General features: G+C 46.3%; 1 protein-coding gene across 1 annotated transcript in view; it reads right to left on the bottom strand.

Moving 5' to 3' along the window:
* LOC121840757 overlaps positions 1 to 17974 on the bottom strand; it is a 135931-nt gene that overhangs the window by 23010 nt on the left and 94947 nt on the right. Inside the window, exons 16-21 of the mRNA XM_042305840.1 lie at positions 4760 to 4982; positions 4064 to 4256; positions 2185 to 3170; positions 1859 to 2098; positions 1621 to 1772; positions 1120 to 1458 (exon numbers count right to left, since the gene is read on the bottom strand). Coding sequence (XP_042161774.1) covers positions 1120 to 1458; positions 1621 to 1772; positions 1859 to 2098; positions 2185 to 3170; positions 4064 to 4256; positions 4760 to 4982 — 2133 coding nt within the window. The remainder of the gene's footprint in view (positions 1 to 1119; positions 1459 to 1620; positions 1773 to 1858; positions 2099 to 2184; positions 3171 to 4063; positions 4257 to 4759; positions 4983 to 17974) is intronic.

Below are 17974 nucleotides of genomic sequence, written 5' to 3'. Positions count from 1 at the left end.
AAAGGATATGAGTCTCGTGTTCATATTTTACAACCTGCGCAGGCTTTTGGAGTTGCCTAAGCGTGAGTCAATAGCAAAATAATACACTTGATTTATGTTACATTATAACATGCTAAATGTGTGATATCTATTCCCACAGTGATTCTTTATGGATCCAACCTGTTCTGGTTAAGAAAACATGCATAGTGGTGGGCTTTGCGAAGTGAAGGTAAGTTTAAAACCACCACGAGGATGGGAACAGCCTATGAACGGGTGCTGCCTAGCAACCATCATTTTGAAGCATCAAATCTCATGAACGTGCATTACCTTTGTTATGCCCAACTGGTGCAATCAAACCCTGGAGCACCATGCCAAACCATCATCCAATCCTAGAGTGTGTTACTGATTATCATCCAATCCTAGAGCGTGTTACTGATTATCATCCAATCCCTAGAGTGTGTTACTGATTATCATCCAATCCTAGAGTGTGTTACTGATTATCATCCAATCCTAGAGTGTGTTACTGATTATCATCCAATCCTAGAGTGTGTTACTGATTATCATCCAATCCTAGAGCGTGTTACTGATTATCATCCAATCCTAGAGTGTGTTACTGATTACCATCCAATCCTAGAGCGTGTTACTGATTATCATCCAATCCTAGAGCGTGTTACTGATTATCATCCAATCCCTAGAGCGTGTTACTGATTATCATCCAATCCCTAGAGCGTGTTACTGATTATCATCCAATCCCTAGAGCGTGTTACTGATTATCATCCAATCCCTAGAGCGTGTTACTGATTATCATCCAATCCCTAGAGCGTGTTACTGATTATCATCCAATCCCTAGAGCGTGCTGCTGAGGATCTCTGACACCTGTGTGTTAGTTTGGTCATCTGAGTCCACATCCTGGGCTGTTGCTCCTTCAGATGCCTCCTCTCCTGAACCCTCCTCTGTGACAACCACCATCACCCCTGCCCCTCTCTCCCCCCGTCCCTCCATCCCTCTCTCCTCCTCTCCCCAGCCCCTGTTCTCAAGCGATGTTTCCTTACACGGTTCCACAAAGATCCTCCTGACATGGGGCCTGGGCTCCCTCTGCCCCACCCCACTGCCCTCCAGGACACAGGAAGCATGACTAACGTATGTCTCCCCCTGAGGGGATGGGAGATCCAGGGGCAGGTCTGGGTCCTTCTGCCTGGTATAGACCCCCTCAGACAGGGACCCAGTGTGGCTGTCGCTGTGGCTCTTCAACCAGTGCTTGGGCCCAGTGGCCCCATGGCTTCTGGACAGCAGCTTCCGCTTGGTTGGGGGGTTGGCTAGGGGCCGCAGGGGGGTGGAGGAGTGCTGGTCCTGGGTTGTCTTGGAGAGGGAGAGACCCTCCAGGATTTTGGTGCAAGAAAGGGTGGTCTTGGGGAGAATGAGGGCAGGGGAGAAGGGTGGGGCTGAGGATAGGGGGAAGGCGGGGGGAGAGGAGAGGGCCTGGGGAGAGGGGGAAGGCGGGGGAGAGAGGGAGGTCTTTGGGATGGCAGATGCTGTACCTGGAAAGGGGAAAAAAAGATCCATTAGGATATATTCAAGGCTCTGTCAAAAAGACAACACATTAGATTATAGAGGAAAAGAGAGTGAAGGGGACAGGGACACATCTTTGGAGAGTGAAGGGGACAGGGACACATCTTTGGAGAGTGAAGGGGACAGGGACACATCTTTGGAGAGTGAAGGGGACAGGGACACATCTTTGGAGAGTGAAAGGGACAGGGACACATCTTTGGAGAGTGAAGGGGACAGGGACACATCTTTGGAGAGTGGGGGACAGGGACACATCTTTGGAGAGTGAAGGGGACAGGGACACATCTTTGGAGAGTGAAGGGGACAGGGACACATCTTTGGAGAGTGGGGGACAGGGACACATCTTTGGAGAGTGAAGGGGACAGGGACACATCTTTGGAGAGTGAAGGGGACAGGGACACATCTTTGGAGAGTGAAGGGGACAGGGACACATCTTTGGAGAGTGAAGGGGACAGGGACACATCTTTGGAGAGTGAAGGGGACAGGGACACATCTTTGGAGAGTGAAGGGGACAGGGACACATCTTTGGAGAGTGAAGGGGACAGGGACACATCTTTGGAGAGTGGGGGACAGGGACACATCTTTGGAGAGTGAAGGGGACAGGGACACATCTTTGGAGAGTGAAGGGGACAGGGACACATCTTTGGAGAGTGGGGGACAGGGACACATCTTTGGAGAGTGAAGGGGACAGGGACACATCTTTGGAGAGTGAAGGGGACAGGGACACATCTTTGGAGAGTGAAGGGGACAGGGACACATCTTTGGAGAGTGAAGGGGACAGGGACACATCTTTGGAGAGTGAAGGGGACAGGGACACATCTTTGGAGAGTGAAGGGACAGGGACACATCTTTGGAGAGTGAAGGGGACAGGGACACATCTTTGGAGAGTGAAGGGGACAGGGACACATCTTTGGAGAGTGAAGGGGACAGGGACACATCTTTGGAGAGTGAAGGGGACAGGGACACATCTTTGGAGAGTGAAGGGGACAGGGACACATCTTTGGAGAGTGAAGGGGACGGGGACACATCTTTGGAGAGTGAAGGGGACAGGGACACATCTTTGGAGAGTGAAGGGGACAGGGACACATCTTTGGAGAGTGGGGGACAGGGACACATCTTTGGAGAGTGAAGGGGACAGGGACACATCTTTGGAGAGTGAAGGGGACAGGGACACATCTTTGGAGAGTGAAGGGGACAGGGACACATCTTTGGAGAGTGAAGGGGACAGGGACACATCTTTGGAGAGTGAAGGGGACAGGGACACATCTTTGGAGAGTGAAGGGGACAGGGACACATCTTTGGAGAGTGAAGGGGACAGGGACACATCTTTGGAGAGTGAAGGGGACAGGGACACCTCTTTGGAGAGTGAAGGGGACAGGGACACATCTTTGGAGAGTGAAGGGGACAGGGACACATCTTTGGAGAGTGAAGGGGACAGGGACACATCTTTGGAGAGTGAAGGGGACAGGGACACATCTTTGGAGAGTGAAGGGGACAGGGACACATCTTTGGAGAGTGAAGGGACAGGGACACATCTTTGGAGAGTGAAGGGGACAGGGACACATCTTTGGAGAGTGAAGGGGACAGGGACACATCTTTGGAGAGTGAAGGGGACAGGGACACATCTTTGGAGAGTGAAGGGGACAGGGACACATCTTTGGAGAGTGAAGGGGACAGGGACACATCTGAGCTTGTGTATCTGCAGTATTTCAGGGTCAGGGGTTAGAGGTTGTTAGCAGCTGATGTTATTCTTGAATAACACAGACCCCAAAGCAAATCAGGGGGAGACAAATAGGTTTATTCAAAAATAACAAATCATAGATGTTACGCTGGGAAGTAGATGGTCAATGTTCCTTCTTCCAGGTCCTAAATGATTCTCCACAGAACAAAGTGACAGGATGTAATTTATAATCCCCAACCCTAGTCTGTGGTTGACAAATTAGAGTTCCTTGCAGTCAAATTGGGCCAATGGTCAAATAACAAGTGTCCTGTTTCAGGCTCAATGTATAGACGATTCAGACCAATGAGATCTTGCCACGTAGCTATGAGTCCAGGACTGAAACCCCTACACAGATTTTAACCAGATGTTGAACTGAAAAACAACTATTTCCATTGATTGTTAATTCCCTATTTACCTCTAGTCCTCTGTGTTGTGTATTATCTTAAAATATTCTTACAAGGTTGTTCTCATACCTGAGCTTGTGTATCTGCAGTACGTCGGGTCAGGGTTAGAGGTCGTTATTGTACCTTAGTTCGTGTATCTACAGTACGTCAGGGTCAGGGTTAGAGGCCGTTATTGTACCTTAGTTCGTGTATCTGCAGTACGTCAGGGTCAGGGTTAGAGGTCGTTATTGTACCTTAGTTCGTGTATCCGCAGTACATCAGGGTCAGGGGTCAAAGGTGGTACCTGAGCTTATGTATCTGCAGTACGTCGGGGTCAGGGTTAGAGGTCGTTATTGTACCTTAGTTTGTGTATCTGCAGTACGTTAGGGTCAGAGGTTAAAGGTCGTTATTGTACCTTAGTTCGTGTATCTGCAGTACGTCGGGAGCGCTGCCTCCCAGGGCGTGCACAGCCTGCTGGGATAGGTCCTGTTGGGAAGAGTATAGCAGATCCAGCTCACGGGGGGACAAGGCCTCGCTGGAGTCATAGTCGCTGTCTGTTGGCAGGAACACCTCTGAACAACCGTCCTCATCTGACCCCAGTTGGGAGTCTGAGGGAGGAAACAGACAGACAGACAGACGGGTCAGAAACAACCCATTGGGGACAGAGGTCAATTCAATGTCTATTCCACGTTGGTTCAACGTAAATTTCATTGAAATGACATGGAAACAACATTGAATCAACCAGTGTGTGCCCAGTGGACACATACAGTCCATGTAGAAGACAGTGTTGCACACAGACACAGAACAAGCTATGATTGTAGAGTAGGGTATGTGTTTAGCATAAAGATAAAGGCCATCCCCGACATATTTCCACTATGTGGAGAGTGAGGGTGATTTGTTGTTGTTGTTGTTGTTGTTGTTGTTGTTGTATGCACCGTATGTAGAGATGTGAGTGTGTCTGTCTTGAAGTGCTAACACACCCCTCCCTACCCCCCATCCACAAGAGGAGCATCTTCATCATCATCTTCGATGGACAGCCAAGATGGTGTGTGTGTGTGTGTGTGTGTGTGTGTGTGTGTGTGCGTGCGTGTGTGTGTGTCATTCTCCTCACCACTAGCTGCCTTCCTGGGTCGTAGCTCAGGTGAGGGTGATGGTGTGGGTAGGTAGTCCATGGTAGAGGATGCTGAGTCACTCTTCTGTGCCCCCTGGTCTGACTCAGGCTTGCTGGCATTGACCAGGCTGGTGATGGGCACACCGCCACTGGGATGCTTGTAGCGGGCATACTGCAGGGCATCAGTGATCCAACGCAGCTCCTGCCACATCTCATCCAGCTGCTGCAATAGAGAATAAAACATCATTATACACATAACACGGTTATAAAGCATCATAGTTATTATAGTTAGTTATAGATGATTATCATGAGTTATAAAGTATCATAGTTATTAAAGTTAGTTATAGATGATTATAATAGTTAGTTATAGTTGATTATCATAGTTATTATAGTTAGTTATAGTTGATTATCATAGTTAGTTATAGTTGATTATAATAGTTAGTTATAGTTGATTATCATAGTTATTATAGTTAGTTATAGTTGATTATCATAGTTATTATAGTTAGTTATAGTTGATTATCATAGTTATTATAGTTAGTTATAGTTGATTATCATAGTTATTATAGTTAGTTATAGTTGATTATCATAGTTGTAAAGATTCTCATTCAGCTGCTGCAATAGAGAACAAAGCCCACTTATTATATACATAATACAAATGACAGTTCTAATATAAAGATTCTCATCCAGCTGCTGGGAGGAGAGAGACACAGAAAGTCACAGTCGTTGTGTATAACAGTTACAAAACATAGACATGTTGTAGGAGGGGGAGAGAGAGTGTCTGGAGGGGGAGAGAGAGTGTCTGGAGGGGGAGAGAGAGTGTCTGGAGGGGGAGAGAGAGTGTCTGGAGGGGGAGAGAGTGTCTGGAGGGGGAGAGAGAGTGTCTGGAGGGGGAGAGAGAGTGTCTGGAGGGGGAGAGAGAGTGTCTGGAGGGGGAGAGAGTGTCTGGAGGGGGAGAGAGAGTGTCTGGAGGGGAGAGAGAGTGTCTGGAGGGGGAGAGAGAGTGTCTGGAGGGGGAGAGAGAGTGTCTGGAGGGGAAAGAGAGTGTCTGCAGGGGGAGAGAGAGTGTCTGGAGGGGGAGAGAGAGTGTCTGGAGGGGGAGAGAGAGTGTCTGCAGGGAGAGAGAGTGTCTGGAGGGGGAGAGAGAGTGTTTGGAGGGGGAGAGAGAGTGTCTGGAGGGGAAAGAGAGTGTCTGCAGGGGGAGAGAGAGTGTCTGGAGGGGGAGAGAGAGTGTTTGGAGGGGGAGAGAGAGTGTCTGGAGGGGGAGAGAGAGTGTTTGGAGGGGGAGAGAGAGTGTTTGGAGGGGGAGAGAGAGTGTCTGGAGGGGGAGAGAGAGTGTTTGGAGGGGGAGAGAGAGTGTCTGCAGGGGGAGAGAGAGTGTTTGGAGGGGGAGAGAGAGTGTCTGCAGGGGGAGAGAGAGTGTCTGGAGGGGGAGAGAGAGTGTCTGCAGGGGGAGAAAGAGTGTCTGCAGGGGGAGAGAGTGGAGGGGGAGAGAGAGTGTCTGGAGGGGGAGAGAGAGTGTCTGGGGGGGGAGAGAGTGTCTGGAGGGGGAGAGAGAGTGTCGGGAGGGGGAGAGAGAGTGTCTGGAGGGGGAGAAAGAGTGTCTGCAGGGGGAGAGAGTGGAGGGGGAGAGAGAGTGTCTGGAGGGGGAGAGAGAGTGTCTGGAGGGGGAGAGAGAGTGTCTGCAGGGGGAGAAAGAGTTTCTGCAGGGGGAGAGAGAGTGTCTGCAGGGGGAGAAAGAGTGTCTGCAGGGGGGAGAGTGGAGGGGGAGAGAGAGTGTCTGGAGGGGGAGAGAGAGTGTCTGGAGGGGGAGAGAGAGTGTCTGGAGGGGGAGAGAGAGTGTCTGGAGGGGGAGAGAGAGTGTCTGCAGTGGAGAGAGAGTGTCGGGAGGGGGGAGAGAGTGTCTGGAGGGGGAGAGAGTGTCTGGAGGGGGAGAGAGAGTGTCTGCAGTGGAGAGAGAGTGTCGGGGAGGGGGAGAGAGTGTCTGGAGGGGGAGAGAGTGTCTGGAGGGGGAGAGAGAGTGTCTGCAGTGGAGAGAGAGTGTCCGGAGGGGGAGAGAGTGTCTGGAGGGGGAGAGAGAGTGTCTGGTGGGGGAGAGAGAGTGTCTGGAGGGGGAGAGAGTGGGGGGAGAGAGAGTGTCTGCAGTGGAGAGAGAGTGTCGGGAGGGGGAGAGAGAGTATTTGGAGGGGAGAGAGAGTGTCCGTAGGGGGAGAGAGAGTGTCTGCAGTGGAGAGAGAGTGTCGGGAGGGGGAGAGAGAGTATCTGGAGGGGAGAGAGAGTGTCTGGAGGGGGAGAGAGAGTGTCTGTAGGGGGAGAGAGAGTGTCTGCAGTGGAGAGAGAGTGTCCGGAGGGGGAGAGAGTGTCTGGAGGGGGAGAGAGAGTGTCTGGTGGGGGAGAGAGAGTGTCTGGAGGGGGAGAGAGTGGAGGGGGAGAGAGAGTGTCTGCAGTGGAGAGAGAGTGTCGGGAGGGGGAGAGAGAGTATTTGGAGGGGGAGAGAGAGTGTCCGTAGGGGGAGAGAGAGTGTCTGCAGTGGAGAGAGAGTGTCGGGAGGGGGAGAGAGAGTGTCTGGAGGGGGAGAGAGAGTGTCTGGAGGGGGAGAGAGAGTGTCTGCAGTGGAGAGAGAGTGTCAGAGGGGGAGAGAGAGTGTCTGCAGTGGAGAGAGAGTGTCAGAGGGGGAGAGAGAGTGTCTGGAGGGGGAGAGAGAGTGTCTGGAGGGGGAGAGAGTGGAGGGGGAGAGAGAGTGTCTGCAGTGGAGAGAGAGTGTCTGGAGGGGGAGAGAGAGTGTCTGGAGGGGGAGAGAGAGTGTCTGGAGGGGGAGAGAGAGTGTCTGGAGGGGGAGAGAGAGTGTCTGCAGTGGAGAGAGAGTGTCAGAGGGGGGAGAGAGCGTGTCTGGAGGGGGAGAGAGAGTGTTTGGAGGGGGAGAGGGAGTGTCTGGAGGGGGAGAGAGAGTGTCTGCAGGGGGAGAGAGAGTGTCTGCAGGAGGAGAGAGAGTGTCTGCAGGAGGAGAGAGAGTGTCTGGAGGGGGAGAGAGAGTGTCTGGAGGGGGAGAGAGAGTGTTTGGAGGGGGAGAGAGAGTGTCTGGAGGGGGAGAGAGAGTGTCTGGAGGGGGAGAGAGAGTGTCTGGGGGAGAGAGAGTGTCTGGAGGGGAGAGAGAGTGTCTGGAGGGGGAGAGAGAGTGAGTGGAGGGGGAGAGAGAGTGTCTGGAGGGGAGAGAGAGTGTCTGGAGGGGGAGAGAGAGTGTCTGGAGGGGGAGAGAGAGTGTCTGCAGGGGGAGAGAGTGTGAGTGGAGGGGGAGAGAGAGTGTCTGCAGGGGGAGAGAGTGTGTCTGCAGGGGGAGAGAGTGTGTCTGCAGGGGGAGAGAGTGTGTCTGCAGGGGGAGAGAGGGTGTCTGGAGGGGGAGAGAGTGTCTGCAGGGGGAGAGAGAGTGTCCATAGAGAATGAAAAATGACATCACATGGAAGTGTTTTGTCCTCAGCCTTACTCAGTCCGACACAAACCGTGGTACTGCACAGATTATTACAAAGCTTCAAGTGAATTTGAAGCATTGAACAGATGCAAAGATACAGGTAGAGAACCATGAACGTCATGTGACACAGCAGCCCACTGGCTACTGATGCTGAGAGGTTGTACAGTAGCTTAAGGTTTATAGCAGGTTACTGATGCTGAGAGGTTGTACAGTAGCTTAAGGTTTATAGCAGGTTACTGATGCTGAGAGGTTGTACAGTAGCTTAAGGTTTATAGCAGGTTACTGATGCTGAGAGGTTGTACAGTAGCTTAAGGTTTATAGCAAGTTACTGATGCTGAGAGGTTGTACAGTATGGTACAGTAGCTTAAGGTTTATAGCAGGTTACTGATGCTGAGAGGTTGTACAGTATGGTACAGTAGCTTAAGGTTTATAGCAAGTTACTGATGCTGAGAGGTTGTACAGTAGCTTAAGGTTTATAGCAAGTTACTGATGCTGAGAGGTTGTACAGTATGGTACAGTAGCTTAAGGTTTATAGCAAGTTACTGATGCTGAGAGGTAGCACAGTAGCTTAAGGTTTATAGCAAGTTACTGATGCTGAGAAGTTGTACAGTAGCTTAAGGTTTATAGCAAGTTACTGATGCTGAGAAGTTGTACAGTAGCTTAAGGTTTATAGCAAGTTACTGATGCTGAGAGGTTGTACAGTATGGTACAGTAGCTTAAGGTTTATAGCAGGTTACTGATGCTGAGAAGTTGTACAGTAGCTTAAGGTTTATAGCAAGTTACTGATGCTGAGAGGTTGTACAGTATGGTACAGTAGCTTAAGGTTTATAGCAAGTTACTGATGCTGAGAGGTTGTACAGTATGGTACAGTAGCTTAAGGTTTATAGCAAGTTACTGATGCTGAGAGGTTGTACAGTATGGTACAGTAGCTTAAGGTTTATAGCAAGTTACTGATGCTGAGAGGTTGTACAGTATGGTACAGTAGCTTAAGGTTTATAGCAAGTTACTGATGCTGAGAGGTTGTACAGTATGGTACAGTAGCTTAAGGTTTATAGCAAGTTACTGATGCTGAGAAGTTGTACAGTAGCTTAAGGTTTATAGCAGGTTACTGATGCTGAGAAGTTGTACAGTAGCTTAAGGTTTATAGCAAGTTACTGATGCTGAGAGGTTGTACAGTATGGTACAGTAGCTTAAGGTTTATAGCAAGTTACTGATGCTGAGAGGTTGTACAGTATGGTACAGTAGCTTAAGGTTTATAGCAAGTTACTGATGCTGAGAGGTTGTACAGTAGCTTAAGGTTTATAGCAAGTTACTGATGCTGAGAGGTTGTACAGTAGCTTACGGTTTATAGCAAGTTACTGATGCTGAGAGGTTATACAGTAGCTTAAGGTTTATAGCAAGTTACTGATGCTGAGAGGTTGTACAGTATGGTACAGTAGCGTAAGGTTTATAGCAGGTTACTGATACTGAGAGGTTGTACAGTATGGTACAGTAGCGTAAGGTTTATAGCAGGTTACTGATGCTGACAGGTTGTACAGTAGCTTAAGGTTTATAGCAGGTTACTGATGCTGAGAGGTAGCACAGTAGCTTAAGGTTCATAGCAAGTTACTGATGCTGAGAGGTTGTACAGTAGCTTAAGGTTTATAGCAAGTTACTGATGCTGAGAGGTTGTACAGTAGCTTAAGGTTTATAGCAAGTTACTGATGCTGAGAGGTTGTACAGTAGCTTAAGGTTTATAGCAAGTTACTGATGCTGAGAGGTTGTACAGTAGCTTAAGGTTTATAGCAGGTTACTGATGCTGAGAAGTTGTACAGTAGCTTAAGGTTTATAGCAAGTTACTGATGCTGAGAGGTTGTACAGTATGGTACAGTAGCTTAAGGTTTATAGCAGGTTACTGATGCTGAGAAGTTGTACAGTAGCTTAAGGTTTATAGCAAGTTACTGATGCTGAGAGGTTGTACAGTATGGTACAGTAGCTTAAGGTTTATAGCAGGTTACTGATGCTGAGAAGTTGTACAGTAGCTTAAGGTTTATAGCAAGTTACTGATGCTGAGAGGTTGTACAGTATGGTACAGTAGCTTAAGGTTTATAGCAGGTTACTGATGCTGAGAAGTTGTACAGTAGCTTAAGGTTCATAGCAAGTTACTGATGCTGAGAGGTTGTACAGTATGGTACAGTAGCTTAAGGTTTATAGCAAGTTACTGATGCTGAGAGGTTGTACAGTATGGTACAGTAGCTTAAGGTTTATAGCAGGTTACTGATGCTGAGAAGTTGTACAGTAGCTTAAGGTTCATAGCAAGTTACTGATGCTGAGAGGTTGTACAGTATGGTACAGTAGCTTAAGGTTTATAGCAAGTTACTGATGCTGAGAGGTTGTACAGTATGGTACAGTAGCTTAAGGTTTATAGCAAGTTACTGATGCTGAGAGGTTGTACAGTATGGTACAGTAGCTTAAGGTTTATAGCAAGTTACTGATGCTGAGAGGTTGTACAGTAGCTTAAGGTTCATAGCAAGTTACTGATGCTGAGAGGTAGCACAGTAGCTTAAGGTTTATAGCAGGTTACTGATGCTGAGAAGTTGTACAGTAGCTTAAGGTTTATAGCAGGTTACTGATGCTGAGAGGTTGTACAGTAGCTTAAGGTTCATAGCAAGTTACTGATGCTGAGAGGTTGTACAGTAGCTTAAGGTTTATAGCAAGTTACTGATGCTGAGAGGTTGTACAGTAGCTTAAGGTTTATAGCAAGTTACTGATGCTGAGAGGTTGTACAGTAGCTTAAGGTTTATAGCAAGTTACTGATGCTGAGAGGTTGTACAGTAGCTTAAGGTTTATAGCAAGTTACTGATGCTGAGAGGTTGTACAGTAGCTTAAGGTTTATAGCAAGTTACTGATGCTGAGAGGTTGTACAGTAGCTTAAGGTTTATAGCAAGTTACTGATGCTGAGAGGTTATACAGTAGCTTAAGGTTTATAGCAAGTTACTGATGCTGAGAGGTTGTACAGTAGCTTAAGGTTTATAGCAGGTTACTGATGCTGAGAGGTAGCACAGTAGCTTAAGGTTTATAGCAGGTTACTGATACTGAGAGGTTGTACAGTATGGTACAGTAGCGTAAGGTTTATAGCAGGTTACTGATGCTGACAGGTTGTACAGTAGCTTAAGGTTTATAGCAGGTTACTGATGCTGAGAGGTAGCACAGTAGCTTAAGGTTTATAGCAGGTTACTGATGCTGAGAGGTTGTACAGTAGCTTAAGGTTTATAGCAGGTTACTGATGCTGAGAGGTTGTACAGTATGGTACAGTAGCGTAAGGTTTATAGCAGGTTACTGATGCTGACAGGTTGTACAGTAGCTTAAGGTTTATAGCAGGTTACTGATGCTGAGAGGTTGTACAGTAGCTTAAGGTTTATAGCAGGTTACTGATGCTGAGAGGTTGTACAGTAGCTTAAGGTTTATAGCAGGTTTCTATTTCACTCAGAGGGACAACAGTGTTCACACATAGTCCTGATCACATCACAGCAGAGATAGTCCTGATCACATCACAGCAGAGATAGTCCTGATCACATCACAGCAGAGATAGTCCTGATTACATCACAGCAGAGATAGTCCTGATTACACCACAGCAGAGATAGTCCTGATTACATCACAGCAGAGATAGTCCTGATGACATCACAGCAGAGATAGTCCTGATGACATCACAGCAGAGATAGTCCTGATGACATCACAGCAGAGATAGTCCTGATGACATCACAGCAGAGATAGTCCTGATGACATCACAGCAGAGATAGTCCTGATCACATCACAGCAACCTTGAGAAGCAGCAGAGAACCTTTGGTGTGCAGTGGGTCATTATTATGGGCACAGTGTGCTTTCTATACTATAGGGTTGTCCCCTAAATGGCACCCTATTCCCTATATAGTGCACTACTTGTCTCCAGGGCCCATAGGAGTAGTGCACTATGTAGGGAATAGGGTGTCATTTGGGAGACAAACCTATAGTATAGAAAGCACACTGTGCCCATAATAATGACCCACTGCACACCAACTCCCTTCTCTCATTCTGTACGTCACTCCAAACCTCCCCTGGGAGGCAGGGTTGACACTGCACATACTGTGTGTGTGTGTGAGACAGAGATTGTGTGTGAGCGCACTCGCATATGTGTGCATATATAGCTATGTGTGACGTGTGTGTGTGTGTGTGTGTGTGTGTGTGTGTGTGTGTGTGTGTGTGTGTGTGTGTGTGTGTGTGTGTGTGTGAGTGAGTGAGTGAGTGCACAGAGGAGAATGAAGCAGCAATTAGGCATCTGTCTGAGAGAGTATGAAGAGCTGACACACACACACACACGCACATAAAAGAGACTAGCGGATGACACAGATGGAAATGGAATGCCGTGGATCAGATGAGAGAGAGAGAGAGAGAGAAAGAGAAAGAAAGAGAGACAGCCAGAGAGAGACAGAGAGAGAAAGAGAGACAGCGAGAGAGAGACAGAGAGAGACAGAGAAAGAAAGAGAGACAGCCAGAGAGAGACAGTGAGAGAGAGACAGTGAGAGAGAGACAGAGAGAGACAGAGAGAGAAAGAGAGACAGCGAGAGAGAGACAGAGAGAGACAGAGAAAGAAAGAGAGACAGTGAGAGAGAGACAGAGAGAGACAGAGAGAGAAAGAGAGACAGTGAGAGAGAGACAGTGAGAGAGAGACAGTGAGAGAGAGACAGAGAGAGACAGAGAGAGAAAGAGAGACAGCGAGAGAGAGACAGTGAGAGAGAGACAGTGAGAGAGAGACAGAGAGAGACAGAGAGAGAAAGAGAGAGAAAGAGAGACAGTGAGAGAGAGACAGTGAGAGAGAGACAGTGAGAGAGAGACAGAGAGAGACAGAGAGAGACAGAGAGAGACAGAGAGAGACAGAGAGAGACAGAGAGAGAAAGAGAGACAGTGAGAGAGAGACAGTGAGAGAGAGACAGTGAGAGAGAGACAGAGAGAGAAAGAGAGACAGCGAGAGAGAGACAGAGAGAGACAGAGAAAGAAAGAGAGACAGTGAGAGAGAGACAGTGAGAGAGAGACAGTGAGAGAGAGACAGAGAGAGACAGAGAGAGAAAGAGAGACAGCGAGAGAGAGACAGAGAGAGAGACAGAGAAAGAAAGAGAGACAGCGAGAGAGTTCAGACCTATGCTCCTCCTGCCCACCCCATGCACGCCACTCCTGCAAAGAGGGTCTCAACATGGAAGTCACACATACACACAAACAGGCCCAACACCCAGTCTTACACTAGCCCAAGCCAATAGCATGTACCAGATGCTCAGCAGGCACTGAACTAACAACATTGGACACTTTATGGAACACAAAGCCTTCACTATCTTATCCTGGAATATTCAAGGCCTGAGGTCATCTGCCTTTGGCCTAAAGAGCAGGAACCTGGACTGAGAAATTGGAAATACAGACATTATCATCCTACAAGAAACATGGTATAAAGGAGACGGACCCACTGGTTGCCCTCTAGGTTACAGAGAGCTGGTGGTCTCATCCACCAAACTACAGTACCAGGTGTGAAACAGGGAAGGGACACAGGGGGTATGCTCATTTGGTATCGAGCAGACCTAACTCTCTCTATTAAACTAATCAAAACAGGAACATTTTACATTTGCTAGAAATTCAAAAGGAAACTATCTTAATTAACAGAGAAAAATGTCCTCCTGTGTGCTACCTATATACCCCCACTACAATCCCCATATTTTAATGAAGACAGTTTCTCCATCCTGGAGGGGGAAATCAAGCATTTCCAGGCCCAGGGACATGTACTAGTCTGTGGTGACCTAAATGCCAGAACTGGACAAAAACCTAAGAAAGAAATTGAGAAACCTGTCCAACTAAAAACATAGAGACCCCAACAACCTGAGCCTACGCCTTCACTATGGTGAATCACTAAAACAATACAGAAATACACTACGGAAAAAGAAGGAACAGCACGTCAGAAATCAGCTCAATATAATTGAAGAATCCATAGACATAGAAAACACCAAACAAACAACAACGTGAAGAGTTATCTATCCGAAACAGAGATGTATGGATAAACCACTTCTCCAATCTGATTGGACCTATAACAAATAACAAATAACAAAAACATACATGATCAAATACAAATCTAAGAATGAACTATTAAAGATGACCAGAACCCACTGGATTCTCCAATTACATTGAATGAACTGCAGGACAACATACAAACCCTCCAACCCAAAAAGGCGTTGGTGGTGTTGATGTTATCCTTAATGACATGATCAAATATACAGACAACAAATTCCAATTGGCTGTACTTAAACTCTTTAACATCATACTTAGCTCTGGCATCTTCCAGAGAGAATCCAGAGAGAGAGAGAGAGAGACTGGAGAACTGGGAATAATAAGAGGATATTCCTAGATGCATCTGTCATTTGCCAATTACTTTTAATGTGAAATTGCTTTAATCATTTTCACATCACAAGGTAAATGTCATGGGGTTTAATCATTCAAATGATTTTTACTGAACTTCCATTTTCCTCCTGTCAAGGAATTTCCCTTCGTTCCGCTTAATTAAATGGTTGATTGCCAATGATTTGTGCGGATTGAGGAAATTAGAGGAGATATAGTGCACCATATTGGCTATAAGGTGAGGATGAGGAATACGTCCCAAATGACACACTATTCCCTATAAAGAGCACTACTTTTGACCAGGGCTGATTTAGTCAGTAAAGTTGGGGGTGATGGCAAATCCAGTGATTGAACAAGATGCACATCAACACAATACTAATATGTTTAGAGACCCGGTCTTCAACACAATACTAACATGTTTAGAGTCCCGGTCTTCAACACAATACTAACATGTTTAGAGTCCCGGTCTTCAACACAATACTAATATGTTTAGAGACCCGGTCTTCAACACAATACTAACATGTTTAGAGTCCCGGTATTCAACACAATACTAACATGTTTAGAGTCCCGGTCTTCAACACAATACTAACATGTTTAGAGTCCCGGTCTTCAACACAATACTAACATGTTTAGAGTCCCAGTCTTCAACACAATACTAACATGTTTAGAGTCCCGGTCTTCAACACAATACTAACATGTTTAGAGTCCCGGTCTTCAACACAATACTAACATGTTTAGAGACCCGGTCTTCAACACAATACTAACATGTTTAGAGTCCCGGTCTTCAACACAATACTAACATGTTTAGAGTCCCGGTCTTCAACACAATACTAACATGTTTAGAGTCCCGGTCTTCAACACAATACTAACATGTTTAGAGTCCCGGTCTTCAACACAATACTAACATGTTTAGAGTCCCGGTCTTCAACACAATACTAACATGTTTAGAGTCCCGGTCTTCAACACAATACTAACATGTTTAGAGTCCCGGTCTTCAACACAATACTAACATGTTTAGAGTCCCGGTCTTCAACACAATACTAACATGTTTAGAGTCCCGGTCTTCAACACAATACTAACATGTTTAGAGTCCCGGTCTTCAACACAATACTAACATGTTTAGAGTCCCGGTCTTCAACACAATACTAACATGTTTAGAGTCCCGGTATTCAACACAATACTAACATGTTTAGAGTCCCGGTCTTCAACACAATACTAACATGTTTAGAGTCCCGGTCTTCAACACAATACTAACATGTTTAGAGACCCGGTCTTCAACACAATACTAACATGTTTAGAGTCCCGGTCTTCAACACAATACTAACATGTTTAGAGTCCCGGTCTTCAACACAATACTAACATGTTTAGAGTCCCGGTCTTCAACACAATACTAACATGTTTAGAGTCCCGGTCTTCAACACAATACTAACATGTTTAGAGTCCCGGTCTTCAACACAATACTAACATGTTTAGAGTCCCGGTCTTCAACACAATACTAACATGTTTAGAGACCCGGTCTTCAACACAATACTAACATGTTTAGAGACCCGGTCTTCAACACAATACTAACATGTTTAGAGTCCCGGTCTTCAACACAATACTAACATGTTTAGAGTCCCGGTCTTCAACACAATACTAACATGTTTAGAGTCCCGGTCTTCAACACAATACTAACATGTTTAGAGTCCCGGTCTTCAACACAATACTAACATGTTTAGAGTCCCGGTCTTCAACACAATACTAACATGTTTAGAGACCCGGTCTTCAACACAATACTAACATGTTTAGAGACCCGGTCTTCAACACAATACTAACATGTTTAGAGTCCCGGTCTTCAACACAATACTAACATGTTTAGAGTCCCGGTCTTCAACACAATACTAACATGTTTAGAGTCCCGGTCTTCAACACAATACTAACATGTTTAGAGTCCCGGTCTTCAACACAATACTAACATGTTTAGAGTCCTGGTCTTCAACACAATACTAACATGTTTAGAGTCCCGGTCTTCAACACAATACTAACATGTTTAGAGACCCGGTCTTCAACACAATACTAACATGTTTAGAGTCCCGGTCTTCAACACAATACTAACATGTTTAGAGACCCGGTCTTCAACACAATACTAACATGTTTAGAGTCCCGGTCTTCAACACAATACTAACATGTTTAGAGTCCCGGTCTTCAACACAATACTAACATGTTTAGAGTCCCGGTCTTCAACACAATACTAACATGTTTAGAGTCCCGGTCTTCAACACAATACTAACATGTTTAGAGTCCCGGTCTTCAACACAATACTAACATGTTTAGAGTCCCGGTCTTCAACACAATACTAACATGTTTAGAGTCCCGGTCTTCAACACAATACTAACATGTTTAGAGTCCCGGTCTTCAACACAATACTAACATGTTTAGAGTCCCGGTCTTCAACACAATACTAACATGTTTAGAGTCCCGGTCTTCAACACAATACCACAGTAAGGGAATATTATACCCTATCGTCAAACGGTCTAAACAAACTGTACAATGAGATGGAGTAACGTCACCTTTTCTGCACTAACCCAGTTCAGCCACACACACACACACACACACACACACACACACACACACACACACACACACACACACACACACACACACACACACACACACACACACACACACCACAGATACATGCACAAACAAAGACTGAGAGACAGACATTTGAGAGGGAGGGTGTGTGGGCGGGGATGTCTGAGAGTGACTCTGTATGTCCCCGCCCACACACCCTCCCTCTCAGTCAGTCATGATTGGTATTTTTCCCATCACTCTCTCTCGCTCCACTTTAATAACACAAACGCACACGCGCGCACCTGTGCGCACACACACACACACACACACACACACACACACACACACACACACACACACACACACACACACACACACACACAAACACACTCACTCTCAGATCACAGAAACACACTTGTGGTTTTGTGGTTGGTCACTACTACCAAAAGCTGGATTGGTCCTTCACAGAGTAAACACCAGATGGGTTTACTTTCATGCTTTCAACTTTCTGACACCAGAGAGAACGCTGGGCAGTTATGGAGTTCCTTAACATTAGACAAACAAGCAATTTAACAGCTAGTACTCTTAGCTAGTTAGACTTTATTACATCAATAAAATGACTCCAATTGGATCATTAGCACAGTTGTTTTGGAGCGAGATAAATATATTTACTGAAAAATGGACATAAACGATATGAAAAATATGCTTTGTAACAATTTTCTTTTGATGAATGTGACAAATATGACTCATGCGTTTTGTATTAGAAATAGTAAAAATATATATATATTTCACAGCATAATGATTTAATA

This window comes from Oncorhynchus tshawytscha, linkage group LG25 (assembly GCF_018296145.1).
Source record: "Oncorhynchus tshawytscha isolate Ot180627B linkage group LG25, Otsh_v2.0, whole genome shotgun sequence".
Taxonomy (NCBI): domain Eukaryota; kingdom Metazoa; phylum Chordata; class Actinopteri; order Salmoniformes; family Salmonidae; genus Oncorhynchus; species Oncorhynchus tshawytscha.
The sequence above is the reverse complement of the archived record's forward strand: the minus strand, read 5'-3'. Positions and strand labels throughout refer to the sequence as shown.